This window comes from Heliconius melpomene, chromosome 1 (assembly GCF_056956725.1).
Source record: "Heliconius melpomene rosina isolate 202511_hmr_F chromosome 1, ASM5695672v1, whole genome shotgun sequence".
NCBI classification, from domain to species: Eukaryota; Metazoa; Arthropoda; class Insecta; order Lepidoptera; family Nymphalidae; genus Heliconius; species Heliconius melpomene.
Genome location: NC_140389.1, coordinates 10208195 through 10232165, shown reverse-complemented (window position 1 = coordinate 10232165; position 23971 = coordinate 10208195). Strand labels below are relative to the sequence as shown.

Genomic DNA, 23971 nt, shown 5'->3' with positions numbered 1-23971 from the left:
TTTTTTTGTACAAAATGGAAACCAAAGTAGCTGTAGTTACAGGTAGTAATAAGGGAATAGGATTTGAAATCGTTAAAGGATTATGTAAAAAGCTAATTGGTACTGTGTATCTTACTGCTAGAAATGAAGAAAGAGGGCGGCAAGCTGTGGAAAATCTAGAAAAGTTAGGCCTAAAACCTTTATTTCATACGTTAGACGTAACAAGCGAAACAAGCATACAAGAATTCGCAAATTTTATTTCGTCTCGTCATTCCGGAATTGATATTCTTGTAAACAATGCCGGTGTTTTAGATTTTGATAAGTGTGTCACCTCCTATGAAGATGCTAAGAAGCTTATGGATACAAATTTTTATAGTCTTCTTACAATTTCTAAAATACTCTATCCTCTCGTATCAAACAATGCACGAATTATTAACATGACCAGTGATTGGGGGTTGCTTTCCAACATAAGAAAACAACACTGGCTAGATGTACTAGTAAAAGATGATTTAACAACAGATGAGATATTGCAATTTGTTGATGATTTTTTACAAGCTGCTAAGAATGGTAAACAGTCCTATATGTCATTTGCGGGTCATTACGGTGATTACAAAGTATCAAAAGTAGCCATGTCTGCTCTCACTTTTGTTCAACAGAAGCAATTTATTGAACAAGGTAAAGATATATCAATCAACTGTGTTCATCCAGGCTTTGTTAAATCAGATATGTCTAAAGGAATGGGTGACTTTACTCCAGAACGTGGGGCCAAGGCTCCTCTTTATTTAGCACTAGAGGCCCCTCAATCACTTAAAGGCACATTTATATGGCATGACTGCCATAAGGTCAACTGGGATGATTAGATGTTATATATTTTAAGAATGTTTTTTAATTCTGTGATAATAGTGTCACATACACTTAAACTTAATATATGTTTTTTTTAGAATATCTTGTTTTTATGACTTCAAAATACCTTAAAATTAATGATTACTTGAATTTGACCATAATTTTTGCTGTAGTAAAATAAGTCTTTTTAAAAATTCAGTGTTTAGCCTAATTTATAAGCTTTTTTAAAATTGGAAGTAAAATAATTTATATATTTGTACTATTCTCTAAATAATTACAGTTTGGTACATAATATTTCTAACTTCACATATTTCTTAATTTATAGGCAATCAAACAACATATTAAGGCAGCAAAATGGACACTTGTTTAACAAGAGTCTAATCATGTAAATAAGGGCTTTCTTAAAAAAAATGTTATCTAGTGAAAGTAGAACATCACTTTGTATAATTTTATAAACTAAACAATAACAATACTTTAAAAAAAAACCAGTTAAGCGCTAGAAGCTTCGCCTATCGCGGCTACCGCGGCAATTTATAAAAGTTAACAAACTTAACTTTGCGGCCATGTGCACTCCTTTTGTATGAGATGGACTACAAATATAAGTTTGTTACGATTTTTTCCTGTGTGTAGGTATATCGTGAGTTCTCACTACGTGCTAAATTTCATAACTGTAGGTCCCTGTAGCTTTTGATTACGCGGCGAATTTCATACAAAGTGCAGCAAAATCGATGCATAATTTGCTTGTAACTTTTGATTTCGTTGAGTTAGAAGCTTAACTTTTCTGTGCTTCAAAGGACCATAAACCTGAAAATTTTATATAAATTTTATCTTTACACAATCTCAAGATATGTTGACAGACATCAGTGTGATCGTATAAGAGTTACGTTTTTAACTTTCGAGGTATGGAACCCTAAAAATAAATCCAATTAATAATGTACAAAATAATAAATAATGATTTGAACAGTCGTATTGCTTTGTAGTTTAAATGTATGTGGAATGGTAATTTGTTTCAAAACTCATACATTATAATTTTTTTAATCAATCTGAGCCTGTAATCAAATATGGAGGAAAAATAAAAAAATATTACTAGCGGCCCGGCGCGGCTTCACCCACTTGAACTATGCGAATATTTATTTAAGTTTATTTAATTAAAACTTATTTATTATTTTAATACGTATAGACTACGAAGTCTATACGTGCACTAAGTATTTTTTTAAAAAAGTGTTGTTATTTCACATCTATTTAGGTAGGCGATAAGTACCTACCTACGGGCGCAGGGCAGACGCAAATTTTCGCACGTTAATTCCGATCTGCGAGAATGTAATGCGCAGGGGCACAAGTGTAATTAAACTGTAACAGGTTGTGGGTTTGGTTCCCACTCGAGGAAGTGAAATGTTTAATACGGCGAAATATGGGGAACGAAAGTGTCCTCATCGGAACGGAAAGTCTTGACATTAGGTTCCCAGGTTCCCTCTGTCTATCCTGCTATGTGCGGGATACAGCGCGAAGCTAAAAGAAATTTGAACATAATTAGCGACGTAACTGTTGGAAAGAGTAAGACAAATAGGAATACTACCTACATCATTGTACTTAATAAATCTCATTAGCGATTTCCTACTGCAGGCACTTGCAGGCGATTGTAAGGGTTCACTCGTTCTAGCCCACTTATTGTATTACAAAATCGTCGTGAGCGTGAAAGTATAAAGGGGTGGAGCTACATTTTTATACCTTCCATTATGTATATAAGTAGATAACCAATCCTATTTTTACAAACAGCTTATGTAAGAAATTATATTTATATAAATTGTTCAGATTAAAAAATACTTAATTATTCAAATAAGAAAATAATTTTGTATTATAATAGGTATTTGTACGAACTTTCCTAAATGTTGAAAAAATAAAAATAAAATATTCTCGTCGTGGCGTATGGTTAAGTTATGGACGGTTGTGAGTTCGATTCGCACTCAGAGGAATGAAATATTTATATTTTAATTTCCTCGCTTCGGTAAAAAGGAAAAGGAATGGAAGATAACAAACACATATATGTTTTAATGTTAAAATTTAAAACGTATTGAAAGTAACTATGAATTAGGGGAATTGTGCTCAAGATGGCATACTATGATAAGATGACACACTACCAATATTGATGAAACTATTAGCGCTAAGTGCGATCTTGTGACGTTTTAGAGAGCGTCTGTAGATGCAGCTAGTGCTTAAATTCAGTATGACTGCAAATGAATGCAGATGGGCAAGTAATTCGTGTTTTCGTTATTTTCAATTGCAACAAATTTTTCTTTCGCTTTTGCTTGATGGTGAAAAGATATGTAAGATAAAGATTTTCTATTTGAACTAATTATAAATGTAAAATAGGGTTATTATATGACACAACTAACGCTTAAAGCGCATCCTAACCTATAAACTTTTGTCACAACAGTTAAAATTAAATTCATATATCTATTGGGTAAGATGACATACAAAATGTGAGTATAAGATGGCATACTATCTTACCCTTATAAATAGAATCGATGTATTTTTTTTGCTTTGCCGACAAAATGCCTGGCAATTACAAACGAATATATATTGGTCACAAGAAGACATGGATAAGGCTGCTAGAGCAAGGGCATTCAATAGACGCAGGTGACGAAGCTTATTTCCCTTTTGGAAAAGGAAGTGACTGATAACGGAATCCAACCTCATAAAATTTGCAACATATATGAATCTGGCCTTAATACTGTTTAAAAGCCCCCCAGCAAAGAAGAAACTATTTATTTGTGAACTATGCTCGACAAATAATGATGGCATTTTTATGCCACATACTAAGTATGTCATTTTACCCTGTAGATATTTCGTCTTACTCTGGTCGACCTAAGTGCGATTTTTGTTTATTTTCATGATGTTTGAAAGATGATTGTTCTGAAACTAAAATAATTTCGTTGATTATGAAATATATAATAGTATACGCAATATGCCGTTCTCAGATCACTTTATTTATTTGAAATATTTGTCTTCAAACAAAAAGTATGTCATCTTAAGCACAATTCCCCTACTTAGATGAGAGGATTTATATTGTGGTCCAGCTGTAAATAAATAATTTTGAAAATAAGAAACTGACAGTGGAACTTTTCCGCCGAGTACACTGCCGATTTGTGTGAGATTAAAAACTAAACTGCTTATGTGAGCATATATGTAGGTACACATCACCATCATCTTACGAAAGGCACCATTGGATAACGAAGAAGCGCAATACAACTCATGAATTTTAAATATAAGCTTATTTCCCAAGTTGGAACCGATAAACCCGAATTTTAAGTTTTACTTACTCCCCAACTTTAATATGAGCAAATAGTAAGTAGGTAACCTTTAAACCAACCTTTAAAATCTAAATTCGATATTAATAGTATAGCATTTATCTTTTCTTTCAGCGTAAGAGTTTCTTGATAAGAATAAATAAATTTATTAGCAATAGAAGCCTTCGTGTGGCTGTAGTTGCAGTTTTACAGGCTTTCTAATAAACCTTCTACGTAAGGGTTAAGGGGTTAAGTAGGAATTATCTTATATATAGGCGATTAAGTTATAACATCAGAAGGTACATGGCTTCTTAAATGATTGATTTAAAAAAAACGTATCAACGAATGTACGTATTCATTGCTGGTCTTTATTATTATCACATGTCAGTCAGAAAAAGAAATGGTCACGAGGCACGCGAGCTTTGGAATTTGAATTAATCAGTAGATCTGTCCATCACCACTTAAAAATAATCAACTGATAAAAGATAAATGAAAATTTTGGACAATTTGTTAGCTATAATAACCTATTGTGTCAGATAAACCTAAGTCATACTCCTTTATCTATCTATAGGTACTTATGCCTATAAATTAAAAAAAAACAAATAATTATGTACCGCTTTTAACTCAACAACTACTTATTTGGTATTGATAGAATTATCAACACAAACATATTAGGCACCTAAATCATTAATGTTATCAGTAGAGGTCACGTGATTATTACTTTGAAATTATACTTTAAAAACATTAAATATTCAATGTTTATATAAGAACCTATATAAATAGTGTCGTGAAATATTTTTCTTTTTTGATAATAATTATTATATACTATTATTTTAAAAAGTTGCTTAAATTTTATGACTCTACTGACTTACTACCTACTTCTATTTACCATACGTCGTGCGTAAATAGTCTAAAAAAATATAATGTACGCAACAATATCGTAATCTTTATAAGGCAAATATTTTTATAGTTAGCACCTATTTTTAATCACATTGAAACAATTATTAAAACCAGAAACTTAATATAAGGCCTTACAACCGCCTTGTGTGCATATACAATGTGATTGTTCGTAAACGTGTTTACATTATTTTCATTTTCCCATTATAGCAAGACTCGTGTTACTGTATTACGCTTCTTCTTCTTCCTCCTGGCATTAATCCCAGCTATTGCCAGGGTCTGATTTCCTACACAACCTACTCCACTTTGCACGATCTTTTGCATCCTCGGTGGTTAGACCATTGGCTCTCATGTCCTGCATCACGACATCCAACTAGCGCTTCCTTGGGCGTCCGGGAGGTCGCACCCCAGGGACTGGTATAGCAAGGCACTTGCGTCCGACATAGTTCTTAGGCCGGCGCGTAACGTGGCCAAACCATCTCAAGCGACTCTCTTGGAGCTTATCCGCTACGTCACGGACCTCAAGACTACCTCGAATGAATGTTACTGTATTACGCTACCTAACTTAACTAAAAGAACGGCCGAAAGCAGAGAGCTGAGTGTCTATCGATACTAGGATCTCTCTATCTTCTTTTCTGTATGCTAGAAAAGAATGAAATCAAAAACAAAAAAAAATTTAAATTAATTGCAAATTTCCGTAAGGCTAATCAATATTATTGCCTTATAAAATAAGCAGGAACCCTACCATCAGTTTTTGGATAGCATTTTAAATATATTTTTTATATATAAGACAAGTATCTAATATTTAAGTTATTAATAGAGCAAAAGATATTTCATAAAATAATATTAAGATATAATTTAAAGGAAAAAAAATATAATTAAAAGATCTATTAAATTTGTTTGTTGAGACAAGTCAAATGACTTGTATTTTTTCAGTGTCCAAAATAATATTAGGAATCATTATAATTAAAAAAAAATTTTTTTTTGGCCCACCCTAACTAATTTTTAAACTAAACATTAAAACAAGTACATACTAATAATTTTATAGTAAAATAATAATCTATAAATTGATTAAATATCTTTTAATTTATGTAAACAAATTGATACAGATAAATGAATGTTGAATGTAAAAAAAACAATTTTTCTTTGTAATTAACGCATACCCTCGTTTATATTTTTTCCTCAGTAAAAACAAACAGCCAATAGCTAGCAAACACGGACCCTTTTTTAATAATACTTAGTAAGCATTTAAACCTACTAATGACTATGAAAGCTAAGAACTTTAATAACAAGGCAAAATTTCTTACTTTGTATTTGTACTTAGGTTTATTGTATTTATATTTTTCAGTGTTTATTGTTTTCGTAATATCTGATTCTTAACTACTTAATGGTATATTTGTAATCTTATTTTAATGTCTTATTATCAGTTCTTCGATAGTTTAGTGGAATAACGTCTAACACATTTAAATGCAGTGAATTTGATTCATTTGCTAGAATTGAATTTACGTATAAATTATTGGCTTTTCTTGCACTGCGATTCGAGATGAAATGTCTCATTTGAAATTGAACGCGTACTTAGACAAATACATGGCTCCACGCACTGTATATAACCAATACTAACAAAAGATATTTTATTTATTATTATTTATGTGTATTTCGTCAGTGGTAGGAGAATAAATAAAACACTAGTTCCATAGAATATTTAACTATATTGAACTGGCCTTAATAAATAATTCCTTATATGATACAAGAAATGACTTGACGAAACTTTGTAGCGTCAAATTAACTGCGAGGGTACTTAATGTTTGTCACAGAGGAAATAATAAAATAGGATGGTGAACGGTTTAACCGTTGGATCCGTGCAAAATGTGATTATAGCATATCTACGTTGAGAGTATGCTTAATTACAGTGGCGTAGCTAGGGGGCATCAAAAGGAAAGGGGCATCAAAGTCGATGATTATTTTTTTTAAAGGTAGCCAATGTCACATTTTAGTGTCTGACACTTGATGTATGTGAGAGTAGAAGACACTTTGTTTTTTTTTTACTAATAATAGAGACCTTAGACCATTTTAAAGGGCATCAAGTCCCCTAAGCCGCACCGGGCAGCAAATACCTTAGCTACGCCACTGCTTAATTATTACTAATATACTAATATATATCTTTGAAAATGGTCCACAAATTTTCGATCATACTAAGGTTACGGTATAGGTAAACAATCATAGCTGTACTCTTTGGTGTTCTAGCCGTCATCCATTGCACGTGAGATTTCACCATTGTCTTTCCACATTTGAACACGTGATTGTACTATACCTACTATATAATATGTATTCGGAATCGGATTTTTCATGTTTTTCGATATTATATTCAAAAGTTTAAATACAAATTATACAGATATATAGGTCATTTATTATTGTCGACTTGAGTCGACTTTATATCCAGATACGATCATATAATTATGTAAACTTATAAGTATGCCGATTTCAAATTACTTACATAGGTCTCACTCATTTTATTTCATTTAACAAAGCATAGGTAATATGACAAAAGCGGACAGTCTTTGAAAAAAACATAAAACTAAAAACCTTAGAACTAAAAATGCATCAAAACAGATAAAAATTACTTAAGTAAAAAAAATAGTTTTTAAGAGTTCCATTAATATTCGAAAATTACGTAAATGGTAACAAATTGACGAAATGGTAACGAATGGTAGCTTTCATGACAGTTTTCATCGGTTAAGTCTTATGTATAGATTCCAAATATCAAGGATTTTTTTGTATAAATTTTGACTAATCGGCTTATTTTTTTTATGCTATAATAAATAAAGTACCTACTAGTTACAATGCTTATAATACAATGCCTTACTTATAAATATAGCGTTTTACGACTAAGACATTTTACTTTGGTTTGTATTAGACTCACTTTATACATTAATATACTTAACTTTAAAATTATTAAGAGCTTAATTAAGCCTATGCAGCACAAGAATTTGTTACTAGCGATTTTTAATAAGTCCATCATAGAAATGTGACATAAAAATATTGCTAACGTCGCAACAAGCCTCATAAAAAACTAAAGGCGACCTAAGAAATTATTCAACGCAAATTTCTACGGTTAATTTACAAAATATATTTTACGTATACTTACGTAAATAATCGGAACTATTCTTCCATTATGGCATAGGTAGCTACATTTTTTATGGCCCATCTCTGGTCGCCACAGGTGTGCCATAATAAATACACGTTATAAGAATTCAAATTGAAATGATTTAAGTAAGTACTTCTTTTTCGTGCGTATTAAAGCTAATAAAGGAAAATAATTACAGACAATGATTTGCTACAATATGTATCTATATAAATTTCACCTGTTCAAATATTGGAACGCAATATACAAGTGTAATCAGTAAACTATCACAAAATGGACGGATTTCGTAATATAATGTTGTTTGTTTATCAACTACGTACATCCTAAATTAGTACACAAGAAATGGTTTAAACTTTAAGGCACTCTAGGTAACACTACTTATCATATGTTATGGTGCTACGTTACCATTCATGTGTTAATGTGATTCTTGTAATTAGCAAAAATTCAGCCCGAAGGAAATGGTATTTCCTCGATATCTTTGGCTATAAACGTATTATTACAGCATTGGACTTCTTTCCACACGGTCTATTTGACAATATTTCACTTTTCTTGTTGTTATCAATAACTTTTATGAAGTACTCAAAAATATATATGTGTCTAACTTCATACGCCAAGATCTTTTCATACTCGTCTTATAATTTTTCTTTCATTTTATATACTTTGAATAATATTTATATAGCAAAATTAAATTTTATTTAGAAATCAGCGGTGTAAGTGAGGTTTGGTCGTCACCATAGTATCTGTACCCTTGGGGATTGACGTTGGGCGGTTCGATTTCAGCGTGTTGTGACTCTCTATGGCGGCGAAGATCAACCTTGCGTTGGAAGGCTTTTTCGCAAAGACCGCACGAAAAAGGTTTGTAGCCAGTGTGCTTGCGCATGTGTGTAATGAGATTTGAGCTTTGGCTGAAAGCTTTGGAGCACACCACGCATTTGTGAGGCTTTTCCCCTGCAACAAAGAAAGTTTTTTAAATAAATAACATAATATAAATCAATTTATATTTCTTCTATCTTATAAGATATTATTATTATTATAAGACAACTAAACACTTAAAAAAATACATTTTAGCACAATATAACATTCATTTTGTCTCCCATTATTAAATCAAATAAAATATGAATAGGTGAAGTATAGAGCACGTTTATATTCACATTATTACGAGTATGTTAGGTTCGTGTCTCACAAGTCACAAGGGGTGGTGTTGGAACGTTGTAATTAAAGGTTATATAAGCGAGTAACCACTTGTCACATCACATCACAGGAACTATATTAAATGTAAAATGAGTGATATAATTAGAAATCAAAAGTGGTTGATTTTTTTTCTTATTAATGTTATAAATTAAAATTAAAAGACGGTGTTTTATCGTTATTCAAATAATCCAAAATAAATAAAACTAACTTAAACAGTAAGACTAAGTTAATATAATAATATCTATACATATGTGTATAGAGAAAATCGTCAACAAGACAGGCTTATTTGTTCCAGCAACCTACATAGCGAAATGTTAAATAAAAACTAGAAAATAATATATAAATGGAACAGGATTTACAACGACTTTTTGTTCGTCGTGACGTGAAGGTCTTCGAAGGCTGCGCTGCTAATTACAGGGCGAACGGCATTTTGGAATATTGATGATGAGGCATTTATCGGGAGGACGGACACCATTTACGGCTACTGTAAATCATTCAGAGCTGCGAGTACGTGACGAGTTGTCTCGGTTGGGACAAATAAGTACGTTGCCGTTTTTAGGCGATCCATTCTTTTGAAATTTCTTGGAGTAATTTAACAAAAACATGTCCTATTTTATGTATTGTTGTTTTGCATTAATAATAAGATAATCTTTTTGCATTATTGTTCCTAATTAAATGGACGCTGCATTCAAGTTTCAATGGGTGGTTGTTGTTTGTTAAACTTTTTAAAATTGTTCTTGAATGAAATTTGAATTTGGACTTGTCATGTAAAATAATATTGTAGGTATAAATATATTTTTAATACATTAAACTGTCTAAAAATACATTTAACTATCTAAACAAATATTACCTTGGTGTTTTTAAGGAAATATTTTTTTTGCTCATTTTATTTTCCATGCAAAAAAATATCTATTGCTTAACAAGAATCTCGTTAACATTATAGCTTGACGATGCTGAAGAAATGATAATGATATAGAAATTATACGGTAGCTCGAGCTTAAATGACAGCGATGGATGCCTTGTATTTTTGCTCATTGGAAATTTATCGGCTGCTGGGAACTTGCTAGACTTTAACATTAAAAATTGAAAAGTATTTCATACTGAGTACTGATTATTTTTACGAATTATTCAAAGGAATACAAAGTTATATATTTTTAAGAAGTCGTTTATTTTCTTCATGAAAGTGTTGGTACCTAATAGTTATAGGAAATTTCCCCACTGACCCAAATGAATCTTTAGTTAGATAATAACGCTTTTATAGTGTGAAACTTGAGTAACAAAGTTAAACAAGTGTAAATTTAGGCTATTATTTCCCATAAGTTTTAAACAATTACTATAATAGCAGAGGGCTTTCCATTCGTATGCTCCAAAATGGTGATTGGACAAAGTTTATTTTCGGTAATATATCTACTGATATTTCATTGTCGAATATTAATAATTATAAATAATTAATTAATAAAATAAAAGGATAGGTAATCGAGAGAGCAAATGTTTTTTGACTTACCAGTATGAATATAGGTATGCTTCTTCATATCAGATTTCTGATGGAAGCGTTTGCCGCAGTACTGACACGGGTAGGGCCTCGTATCGGAGTGGATGAGCAGGTGTGTGGATAATGTGCTGGACCGTTTGAAACATTTACCGCACTGCTTGCACTGTACAATGTTCAAAATAATCAATAATTAATATTTTTTGCTATTCTTTATATGTTCATAAAGATATCCTACCTATTATTAAAACTTCGTGCTAAAAAATAAGATTCATGTACACACTACTATAAGTACGTAAACTTATAATATCATTTATGAAAGAGACATACAATTAATTAATATACTACAAAGTACCACGTATACAATTAAACGTACGATGAAATTAAGTGTCCATCATTGCTGCTGACAACCCGTAATAAACTAATAATAGAGAACTTTTTTAACCCTTTTCTACACATTTCTTTGATTTTTTCCAACTCTATGGTTGGATTCCCTTAATTATTAATTTATTACTAGCAAGGGCGTAAAGAAACTAGGATCGATTGTTGCTAGGAATGCACACTGTAGTAGGGCATTTAGAATGAGATCCATGATTCTCGTCACACACAAATCTTTCATTTACATAGTCGGTAAACAAATTCTTGTCGTCGTTTCATATTCTGTTCACAGTTAATAGACAAAAGGTTCCCTCATTAGATTTATTTGATCAGTTGTTTGAAGAATGTATGGAGTACCGTATCTCATTATTAAGCATAAATTATAATAGCTTAGACGAGGTTTAAAATCGTTTCGACCAACTATTTTTAAATTATTTTTAAGTTTTTCTAGTTTGAATTTAAAACACTTATACGTTGGTTTTATATTACAGTAATAATGCTGATAATTCTAGAGTATTTACTATCAGTAACTAAAACTTTACAAAAATTAGAACTGTAATTTTAACACATATATATAATTATACAGTATTTAACTGTGTCGGTAAAAATAAAAAAAATAAAGACAAAATGGCGACTATTAATCGAATGGTTAACTGTTAAGTATGCGTACGATGACAATCACTGAAATCCGCGTGGAAGCCTGAGACAGTTGGTGAGGCAGCTGTCCGCCGCCGCCGCCCTGCCTCGCGCCTACAAAAACTGCTAGGTTTTTTAAACCTTTTTTTTTACTGATTCACTCTCTTATAAACAACACAGGTGCTATGCTATGACTATCCACATATGGTTATCGGATTGTAACTGGTAAGAAGGAGATTTTTTACGACGACGCGACGGTCAAAAGAATTGAAAACGTTAAATTGCATTGTTTCTATGAATTAACTGTTACTATTATGAATATATATATCTCAGTACAATATTAAACATTAGTTATAGATATTTGAATTTGAAAAATAACATTTATTTAGATTCTATAGATGTAACATTTATAAACATCAGGATTAGACATTATCTAACCCTGATGTTTGTAAAAGTTACATCTACATATAATTTCCCACAAAGCTAAAGACGGACGGCTCGACTGGTTTATGCATTCTATAGCCATTAAACTCTACAATATTTTATGGTAAATAAGTAATTAAAATTTACAATAATACTCATACAAAGAAGAATACCTACTTAAACGTGAAAAAATCGACTATGATAAGGCCAAAAACATGTCACATTCGTAATTAAATAGAAAGTTATTCACATAATTAGTTGTTAAATGTGATTAAAATCAGGTTTTAAGTTAACTCTTTTATATTTATTTCACTTATCTGCTTGTAATTTTTTGTTCAATTATTATAGCAAATTATAAATACATATGCAGTCTAAAATAATACTGTCCTGTACTTAAAATTATCGAGTACTTTATCTATTCTAGTTGCGATTCACTAAGGTAATGACTACACGGAATATTTATCTAAGCAAAATAGGAATGTACCAATTTTCAATATCGGCAAGTAAACATATAGTAAAAAGAGAGAAATTGAGTTTGTATACAAAATAGTATAAATTAGATGAAAAGTAATGCAAATAAAAAAATAAATTATTTTTTCTAAGTAGATATATCTAACATTTAAAAAATAAACTCAAAATTATGTTACATTCGTAATAAAAATGTATAATTATTCAATTAAATTTTAATAAAATCATTAATACGTTAGAAGTGGGCAATTAGTGGAGCATTGGAAGCGTGCGCCGGCCACGCGCCGTTTTTCCCTTCTCAGTTATTTTAGTTTATTATCATAATATTATATTAGGAATACTAAAAAACAAACAAGTAAAAATTGTCGCATTATAGAAAATAATATTTTAAAAAATTATTGTTGTTGTTGTTGTATTAGGTGTTATTTTTTTTCATAATATATACCCAATTTAAAAAAACAACCCAATAAACTAAGTTTGTATATAAAAAATAACTTTTAAATATCGGTCTAAGATAAATCGTTCACTTACTTGCCGTGATCTTGTTGGCGGTATTTTGATTAAAGCAGACACGGATATTTATAACGACGACGAAGCAAAATGAAAAATACAAGAATGGTAAGAAGCACTCAGTGCTTGAGAACTGCAAACTGCATGCGAGAGACGCGCGACTCGTTTCGACGCAAGAGTGCTTATTAAGACAAGGGCAGTTTTTATTATTTGATTTACAAAAAGACTAAACAGATACCGGTTTGCTATTTTAAACCTAGTCCGAGCGGAAACTGTACAGTTATTCCAGTGCGTGCTTGTTATTTACTAATTCTGAAATCTGGTAGTAACATTGATAGGTAACTAATTATTAACTAGGCATATTATATCAGTGCTATATTTTGTAAACAAAAACGTTACTAGACATTCAACTTACAATTACAATGTGATAAATGAGTTTTATAAAAATTATATAGCTATATCAAGAAAATAAAAATTTAATTTTGCCAATTACCTGAAAAGATTTCTCGTTTTTGTTTTCATTTTTCACGAGCAAGGAAAAGTTTATATCTGTTGGTGGTGGCGGTTGCTGGTAGGCGTGGTAGGCGGGGGCAGACGGACAGTGTCTAGTTTCCGCACTCGACGGACGCTCCTCGTCTGGGGTGCTTCGACATTTCTTGACTAGCTCTAAAGGACTGTCAGTATCTTCTTGAATCCATTGAGACTGTGGGTCTGACTCCATCTCGACTTGTTCACGTTCACAAGCACTGCCCGGTGACCAGATTTGACGATTTTTTGTTGATAAATTTAAGGGTAGCTCTTCTTCGTCATCTACGAACCAAATAATATATCTACTTAGGTAATTTGTGTGAAAATCAGATAATATATATACGTATCTTACAGGTGCAATTTGGTTACACAAGCTGACGTCATTGTCTAGTGCTATAAATATAAATATTCAGGTTTTTAAATAAAATTTTACATATTTGACGAACCGAGCAAATCTATATTATGATAATGCTGCATTGTTTTGATTCATATGACACCTGAATCAACAGCTTTCCTGTTTCATACAAAAAAATAAGGTACATTTCTGTTCAGTGCAGACCCCGAATGTCTATGTCTTGGTACTAAATAATAGTCTACATTAAGTGATTTTACCAAAGTATTAGGATACTCAATTCTTCATATTTTTAACATTTTTTTGAATAGTGTAGATTATTTAAACTCGGAAGCATTGCGCATTGCATAGTAACAAAATTTATTGTAAATATTAAGTAATATTTAGATATCGTGTACGTAGTGTAGTTACGGTTATGTACGGTGAAAATATTATTAAATCTTATGTTTAAACATTTGGGATTTTTTTCCCAGAAATACGTTTAAGTGATGATGCCATGGATTCCATGATTCATGGGCGCAGCTGATACTAATAAGAATAAGTACTAATTTGAATACTAAAAGAATTTCAACGCGATAACGTCTTTGCGTATACGGCAGCGTGTAGGGAGTGTGTACAGGTAAAGTAGTAAGTAACTTTTCCTTGGCAAGTACAAACATTAAAAGACTCGGCTATGGAGGTAAACGACATGTAAACGACGGCATATCAGCAGTTTGCAGGTTTATTCGACAACTTACATTGATAGCTATTCTAATGAGGAACACACTGGAGAAGTAATGTAAGGAGGCCGAGGCGAACACAGGTTTTATCAGTCGACCCAAAATACAAATCGTGTTCAATTTACGTTTTGAAATCACTTAATTGTTTTTTATTTCTTTATACAAATATTTTATACGTATTTGTTAGTACATTTTATACACATTTGGATTTTGTTTTTTTAAATGGATTTTTCAATTCTACATATTACTTTTGTTGAAATAGCAAAGTGGCAAAAAACACATGGTTTTGCATAATAAATGTAGTCTTACCATCTCTTGGTGGTGTATGTCTGGCATGATCCATACTAGAGGCGAAAGGAGGTGTATGTGGAAGCAGCAGAGGCCACACGCCGCCGCTGTAGAGCGCGCCTAGTCCACTGCAGTACATTAATGCTCCCAATTCTAAGGTAGAAATATAAATAATTGTGGTTATTGTTCCATTTGAAGTAGTTAGGAAAGCTAAATGAAAGCTAATGAAAAATATATTAGCAAATGTAAGCAAAATGCTTTAATTAAAAAGCAAATTAAATATTAAATAAAGACTTTTATAAGGAATTTATTTTACACGAATATTTTTAAAACAAAAAAAATCTACATATTTCGGCCAACATATGAACTATTGCAATTTATTATCTTACCAGTAGCTCTGGCGTACTGCTTAAGAGCTCGTCCGGCGATCTCAATATCTCCAAGTTGTATCATATCGAGGCGCTGTTGCGTGACAGAGTCGGGAGAGTGCGGGGGCGAGCTGACGGAGGTCGGTGAACGCGGAGAGACACTTCTTTCAGGAGATGGGAATCGTTGTCCCGGCGGCGATGCTGCTTGAAAATGCTCAGCAAGACGCGACAAGAGCACGTGACGAGACATCCTAAATGATACATAATATTATGTTAATCAAACAATAAATTACAAGATAATTAAAATATTATTCCCTCGAGTATAAGGACTCAACCCGCAATCATTGCATTTATAATCAGGTGTTGTTCAACTGTGCTAAGATAGACTTATGTAACAAATTGTTTTAAAAATGAATTTTCTTAACATGTTTAAATAATTAATGAATTTAAGAAACTACAAAGACCAGTACAGCTCTACAACGCTCGCACACAGAGCGATCAGTTCTAAAAAATAACATTGTCATCATAGTCATTACGTGACCGCCGCCATTAGCGACTATTTGTTGACAGCTCTCGCCCTGATTAATCCTGCCGGTGTTTGTTGTCGGTGAATCCTATTAAAAGCTCAATCAAGCAAATGAAGAATCAGAATAATGGACGTGGACGTCACCCGCTGCGTACGCGCATTAATAATTCACAACATATTGGACTAAAACAATCTTCATTAGACTAAAACACATTTGTTTTTATAGAGCGAGTACGTCCATGGAAAGCTTTCATTTCTTCATTACTTAATTCGACGAAATCAAATATTATGAGTCGGTCGCGATGTAACAAATGAATTGCTCAATTTTGTGGGCGACGTGGTTGTGGGGACAGGGGGGATACCGATCTAGCACCTGTATTAAAGCGATCGCCATAAAGATAGTATCGTAGCTCCCGATTTATTCCCGCAACGTTTACCCGCGATGTATTAGGTTAATTGCGATTTGTTTAATTGTAATACAAACAGGTGAATGCAATTGATTCTAGACTTTATATGTAATTGGTTAAATATTCCTCTTCTTTGTAAGGGTTGTGTATCGCTATTTCTTATTTCAATAAACTAAGACTTCATTAGACCGTAAGTTGCAATTACTAGTCGCGCAATTGTAGTCGCTACTTTTCATTTTAAATGCAGTTAGTGGGAAACGCGGCAAGTGTTAACATAAGAAAATCAATCAAAGTTCAATTTTACTTTTCATTTATATAATGTTCTAAGCTACCGGCAATTATTAGTTATTGCAATACAAATCTGTTACCAAAATAATACTTAGGCTTTTTTTAAGTTATATATATATTTAATGTTGACATCATAGCGGGAATATTGAGAAAGATTAGATTTCAATTATATGATTCAAGATAAGGTTAAAGTAATACAGATGTTACTAAGTTAATCCCACTTGGAGTTGTGCAAGTTGTTTTAATTATTAAAAGAAAAATCTAAGTATAATTAAATATCTAGATTTTTTTCTTTTTTCTCCGCTTCATGCTGTATCCCACAGGTAGCAGGGTACGCAGAGGAAAACTAGTGTTAAGACACTCCGTTGTCTATTTTCTGCCGAGTTCTGGAGACATTGCGTGTTTCCGTGATACTAAAGCGAGAAAGTGATTGAGCCACTGATTTTATTTCCAGACCTGAAACGCTTGAACCACATTTGTGCTTCTCTTATTGATACCGCATTAGGTCCGTAAACCGCACTAATTTTATTTAATGGTTTTATCACCAGCCAGTTACATTCAGTACAGCTAAAGAGGTTTGATTATTACAGAGGTTTGATTATTACAGTATACATTCAAAATACGAAAATACTTTTACCCCGACCTAATATTTAATTTCCTCGACTGGCAATCGAATCCACAACATGTCGATTTTATAGTCACACGCTTGTGCTCCTGGGCAACGTTTGGCCTCGTAATATATAGATTATATATATTATAAATAGGTAATTACTAAATATATGATATGCCATACCTGTAAAGCTATAAGTTACCTACAAATTATATATTTTTTAGTAGGATTTTTAAAGTATTATATAGGTATTTCTAGTGGATATGTCCTGTTAATAAGCTCTATAAATAATTAATTATTCCTAATATAAGGTAAACATTAGAAACCTCTTAAAAAATGTTATTTTATTAAATTATTTTATAAGTTAAGTACATCTATAAATTTTTGCTATTTACTTTTAAAAAAGTAACACTATTAATGAACATTTAACTGCAAAGTGCTTTTCAGCGTTATCTGTTTAAAAATATATATATATATATAAATACCGACATTCAAAAGATAAATAATAAAATGTTTTTATACGGAAAATATTTTATTATTTAATTTAATATACTATCACATCAATTAAAAAAAATACATTATGAAATAGTAAATGTCTATTAAATTTAAATACAAAACCTAAAATCGCTTACCTGAAGCGCCAATCGGTGCTGCACTGAAGTTCCTTCACAAAACACTTCTTACATTCACAAAATCAGAAATTTAAATCGTTAACTAAATTCTGAAAGTTAAATATTAAAGCATTTTTATAAAATCTTTTAAAAATATTTAGGAACGAGAAGATAACGTGCGGCCGAGAGTGTCGAGAAGGCTGTGCTCGGCTCACACGGTGCTTCGTGCTCGGCGCCTGGCACCTGACTGAAATAAGGCTCGCGCGCCCCGACCTACCCAACTCATCCACAAATAACGCTTTTTTTTTCAAAACTAACAAAAAAGTGCAGGTCGTGCGGAGGCTGCGCGATAAAGAAATGATTTGATAAAACGGTCAGTTGACAGGTGGCGCGAGGCACATTCTTGTAAGCACCGAATAATTACCGCCTGTACTCTCGCTAACTACGCCCGAGACGTACTGAAAAATTGGTTGAAATAATTAATGTTAATAATTTTTCTTCTTCCTTCATATGGATTTTTAAAAAGTTTAATTAGAAATCGCAAATTTTGCTTCGTAAAGTAAGTAATTTGTAAGTGTTTTGTTTTTTAAGGTCCTCACACTTGCTTAGTTAGGTGCATAAGGCAACACTTTCTTACTTAGGTGTTTCTAATTTTGATATAGAATTATTGTTATTAATACGTTATATTCATAATATTAGTTATTTGATCCTAGAAATTAGGGAAATCCGTAGCACGTGATGCGGCTCAGATTTGTTACAGTGAACGGCGCGCCCCGCCCACTCGCCGCATTGGTTGCAATGTGGAGCTGGGCGGAGTTTAGATTAGATGCTGAATTAGAACTGTTTTCCCAAAATCTCAGAACATACGAAATTTGTATATTGAAATTATAATGTTGTAACAAATAAATAAATCTAGAGGACCTCGTAGCGCAATAGTACTAGTGGGTTCGATTCCTATTCGGGGAAAATAGTTATTATTTATTTCGAGACGTTGACTTTCGCCGATCAACACGCAATGCCTCAAAAATGCAGCAAAAAGTGGGGAACGTAGTGTCTTAACACTAGGTTCTTTCCGGGTATCTTTATTTATGGGGAGGGGAATATAGCGAGAAGCTGAAAAGTAAAGAAAACTTTGCGTAAGATTCTGTTGAAGGCTATATGTTACATTTTACTAATATAATATTAAGTATATAGCTTAATACAAATTTATATTAATATTTTGGCGTAATAGGCATTTCTTACGGATTTTATCTAGGATTTTATTCTATTGATACGCTAATTATGTTATGTTACAATGTCAAATTTATTCATTAAAGATTGTTGTCCTATACTATATACTATATTAAAGAAGGCTCAGCTGTACGTAAATTGGAAGGCCTTGCTATAATACTACCGTTGGTGTAATAATATTATACAACAATTTAATGACATTTTACACTCTATTAACCCCTTGTAGCAATCACGGGAAATTTAATTAGGCGGCTAATCTGCTTTGATACGAACGTGTTCTGTTACCGGCGGGATATGTATGGTTTCAGGGGAAGTGCTTCAGTTCTCGTTAGGGGTGTGTTGGGGGGTTGGGAGTTCTGATTAGGGAAATAAGTGTATGTACACCCTTATATACAATGATAGATAATCGTGGTAAGTGATATTATTTATAATTGCACGCGCGGGTACATGCACTGGGGGGTGCAGGGGCGTGGGGGGTGCGCTAACGGCGCGTGGCGGCCCGTTACCCCGCACGCGCACATGTCGCATCGGCACGCGCCCGCGCCGCTTTTTACAATTCTTTTTCTCTCTTTGTTTTTGTTTTCTACCTTTGTTCAAATTTCGAGCCTCCTTCCGATTGCTCTACAGATAAAAAATTGATTTCGTGCTATCGAGATGAATGACTTTTTTGTATTGATTCGACAGTAAAAAGGATACTTTTTTCAAGCCACCCCCAAATAACTTTTTTCGTATGTCATTATATGAAAAAAATGTATTCTAATATTAGAATTAAAATACAACTGGAATATAAGTATGTTTTATACCTAAATAAATATTATTTGTTCGGACAATTGTACACAGTTAAATCAAAATAAAACACTTGTGTTGGATAGCTACGAATGCCTTTCAGCTGCGTGCAGAACCGGTACTCTGGCAGCGCAGGCGGCTGTCGCCGTCGTCGTCCATACCTTACAGTCAACTTTTATTAATTGGGCAGATGAGAACCACGGCGACCATGATGAATGCCTTCGCCATATAAGGACAACGATTCGCGAAACCTTTTATAGATTCTCAATTAAAAAGTGTCTATTATAGTCAATAGGGCGGTTGGACATTGTATATTATAGAAACAAGAATATTTGCTATAAGTATAGGATAAAAAAGCAGGCATTATAACGGAAAGGACGATTAAGTGGAATAAAATATAGCGTGGGGGTGCGGGCGGCAGGTGGCGAGTTGTAGAGACGTCAAGATGGTTTTTCGGCGATGGGTTTTTATCGACAATTTCGCTTAAACACTTTAATTGCTAGAATATGACAAAAGTTATAGAAACTTAATTATTTTTACATGTGTAAGTACATTTTGTTTGCTACTGGAAGTTAAAAAATAGCTAATTTATTAATCGCACGTACACATCGTCTTAATACTAGGTTCCCTCTGTCTACCCTGCTGTGTGCGGGATATAGCGTGAAGCTCTAATTAAAATATCTGAATGAATCTGAATCTCTTTTAAAATATTAAAAAAAAAATCTTTTATGTATCTATTTTTTTTTTATATAAAATATAAATAAGTAGATATCGATAATAGAGCCTTCACTACGGCACCCCAAGTCTCGGTCGACAAGATCCCGCGGCATGTGCGCATCGCTTAACGGATTTATTCAAACGCCGCCGCGTGCCGTCGTCACACTCCTTATTACCTCACACCGATTGTTACTGTACTCGTACGAGTATATTCTTTAAACTTATATATTATCTATTTTAACAAGAAGTAACTATTATGTACCTCATACATTTATTGTGATACAAATTAGAAAATTTTCTTATCATTCAATTTCAAAATTCTTTTATCATTTGCATATGATCATTTTGCGGTCTCATTTCAAACGAGTTCTGAGCGAAAAGGCGCTTTAAGAACTCTAAATTGTCTTGCGAGAACATCTTAGCAAAGATTTGTACCTACATATATCTACCAGCAATACCTAATATAATCATACCAGCAAATTTGTGTAAGTGTAACTGATCTCGATATACCTAACGAAAAAGCACTGTTGTATAAATCTTTCAATTTAAAGATAGTGAGAGGGGGGAGTGACTTGGTTTAGCTAAAACCAAAATGAGCAATAAAACAGAACCGTTCGCTTTTTCACTTCTATTTTGATGATACACGATTCATAATAACGCCCGCCGTAAATGTCAAAGAAATTATTTATTACTTTATAGGGTTCCGTAAGTCAAAACGAAAAAAAATATCTCGAGATCTCGTATGTAGTTGTCGAGCTAAAAATTAATATTAAATGTCAAATTAATATCAAAATTACTTACTTACTTATTATTACTATGATCACTTAGAGCACATAAATGTATCGTTTTTGCGTGTATGAAATTCACCAAGTAATCATAACACAATATATGTCACAAAACCTTCATTTGTCCGGCCAATGAACCTACCGATAGTGTCTTCTTCGTCACAAAAGTAGTAGATGCATCCCTTATGTTATGTCCGTATGTTGCTGTGTAGGACACTCTCGGGAGTCTTTGTTTAGATGATCGCTAACATTTCGTATGTAAGTCCCTGAGATTTATTGATGGTCAGGGTGCTCGAGTTTTCGGTATCCCTTCCTGATAATCTGCTTTTTCTGCTTGCGTATGGACTAGCTATAGAGTGGTAGAGGAATCTGTTGAGATGGAAGCACCCGTGAGTTACGACCTTCTCAGGGAGTGAGCCGTCCGTGGGGCTGAATAGATTCTGTTATAATTCTTGTTAAGCGTGTATGTGACATCTATAGGATCTCGCTAGCTCTTGACTGATGACCGTCACGAGATTTAAAACGGTTTTGGAGTACATTAGTTCATGCTGACCTACAATCTAGAAATTGGCGAGAAACCTTCTATGGGCGAGTTCGATTCGCACTTGACCGGTTTTTTACTATTTATATTCTATAAGTTATTTAGGTACTTATTGCAGAATTTACACAATATGCAAAGCTTATACCAATAGCAATTTGTATAATTTATTACCAAATAGAAAAGATTAATATTAATAATATACGAGTTCCAACGATGCAATTTAAAAAAAATTGATGATGATGATTTTTTAGCTTTACGTTGTGTGTACAGAGCAAGGAAATGAAAATATTAAATATTTTGTGTCTTGGAGTGGGAATTGAAGCCATAACCTGTTGCGTTTCAGCCACACACGTGCCACACACATTGGACTTAGTTAATCTCTCAACAAGCACTTTTTTTAAATTCGCAATTCAAGTATTTACCATCATCAAATTAGTAGCTGCTTGTGTTCACTTCATAGTTAGTTGTTTGTGTGTGGGTGACAAAAAAGTTAATTGAACTTATATTTTTTAAATTTTTCATATAAACATTTATTATTTTAAATATCACAATATAGTAAATTTTATTATTTCAGTATAACTTTTAACGTAATGTATACAAGTATACACGCCCCGGAGTCATATGGCGGGCGTCGCGCGCCGAATCCGTAAAAGCTCGGCGCAAGCGCACACCGCACATGCGCAACACGCACAGTCCAGCATTGTGCACCGACGGGACCCGCCCGCTCATTACTATATCTTACTACTAAAGCTTTCTTACCTAATTATGATAATTCCTGCGTAGGAACCCATATCCATAAGCATATGTTTCCATCGAGGCCATACACTGTTGTGAGCTTCAATTACGATATGACTGTAATGACTGCACCTCATGGCTAATATCTACATTTAACGTATTCATTTCGCATTATGTGGATTTAAGTGATTAATATAGACGTATATTTATGCGGTTTCTCGGTGCTCATGTCTTATTTCAATATTATTTGTAAATATTTAAGAGTGGGTACTGTTTTGGCTTCCGATCTTTGATTACTGAATTGGAAGGTATCTGAGGCTCGAAGTATGTACGGGGTACTCTTTGATAATTTAATAGCATATGCTCGCGCACCTGCCATTGCAAAAAGCAAGAGCACGCTTCAGGCAGTGCTGTTCGGAATTCGTCGCAGCCATGATGTTCTCAGTCTATTTCATACGCTTTATCGGTAGTTGATTGGTAAGGTGTATTAAACTGTTCATATTGATCGGTGCCATATATGGACTCCATTGTTTTTAGAGGGTAAATTCTCTAGATGTCACGGAGGCTGCAGCCTTCATTCAGTAATCTTCACGGCAAACAACAATATTTTTTTAGTTTCATTAATAATTTACTATTAATATTTATTTCTGATACGAAACTTGAGAATAATAATATTTATAAAGTACCTATAACTAAATTAAGAAATCATTTAAGCAAACAAGATAGTAAGGAGCCGAATAAGCCCATAACTTGGGATATATTACAAGTGTTATATTTTATGCACAGTGCAAAATGAATTTGTTATTTTATAGCTTAAAATATTAAAGCAAAACGAAGTAAGTACACCTACGTATTTTAGAAGAAGGCAGACTCGTCCATTGACGCGTCTGCGATTGAACGGGTCGCCGAACAGGCAGGTGGTGCGAAGGCCAGGCCGGGAGCGTCTCGCCGTTTAATTGATTCCAATCTGAGACCAGATTCGAGATAATTCACTCGTATGTTCACTTTCGCTTATAGGGCAACGTATTAACGGTTCTTTAAATGACTAAAATTTAACTGAATAACGGTCATTTATTGTATGTAGGTATATAAATGACAATTTTATTCCAGAATAAAGTGAATGAATTTATTTATTTATTTATTTATTTACACTTTATTGTGCACAATTACATATTAAGAAGAAAAAGAAGAGTATAAAAACGACAAAAATATAACAATTGACACACAAAAGGCGGCC

The 23971-nt window shown here is 33.0% G+C and overlaps 2 protein-coding genes across 2 annotated transcripts; one reads left to right on the top strand and one right to left on the bottom strand.

Moving 5' to 3' along the window:
• The first annotated feature begins 14 nt into the window (after positions 1-14).
• On the top strand, positions 15-922 carry LOC146541347 (carbonyl reductase [NADPH] 1-like). The gene has a single exon (XM_085207528.1). The coding sequence runs from the start codon at positions 15-17 to the stop codon at positions 837-839; it is 825 nt and encodes a 274-aa protein (XP_085063654.1). The 3' UTR covers positions 840-922.
• A 6139-nt stretch (positions 923-7061) lies between these two features.
• Positions 7062-18197, bottom strand: LOC146541346 (uncharacterized). Its single transcript, XM_085207507.1, has 6 exons — positions 17962-18197; positions 15520-15749; positions 15152-15283; positions 13737-14053; positions 10844-10994; positions 7062-9096 (listed from the first exon to the last, which is right to left on the bottom strand). Exons 2-6 carry the CDS (start codon positions 15746-15748, stop codon positions 8840-8842), a joined length of 1086 nt encoding a protein of 361 aa, XP_085063633.1. The 5' UTR covers position 15749; positions 17962-18197; the 3' UTR covers positions 7062-8839.
• Positions 18198-23971: the final 5774 nt, after the last annotated feature.

Bases quoted from the DNA above. Each gene is read 5' to 3' on its own strand.
- LOC146541347 (XM_085207528.1), top strand. From the start codon at position 15: ATGGAAACCAAAGTAGCTGTAGTTACAGGTAGTAATAAGGGAATAGGA.
- LOC146541346 (XM_085207507.1), bottom strand. From the start codon at position 15,748: ATGTCTCGTCACGTGCTCTTGTCGCGTCTTGCTGAGCATTTTCAAGCA. The intron at 10,995-13,736 runs GTAATTGGCAAA...AACATTGTACAG, and splicing joins AAAACGAGAAATCTTTTCAG to TGCAAGCAGTGCGGTAAATG. The intron at 9,097-10,843 runs GTAAGTCAAAAA...TCTTTGTTGCAG, and splicing joins GCATACCTATATTCATACTG to GGGAAAAGCCTCACAAATGC.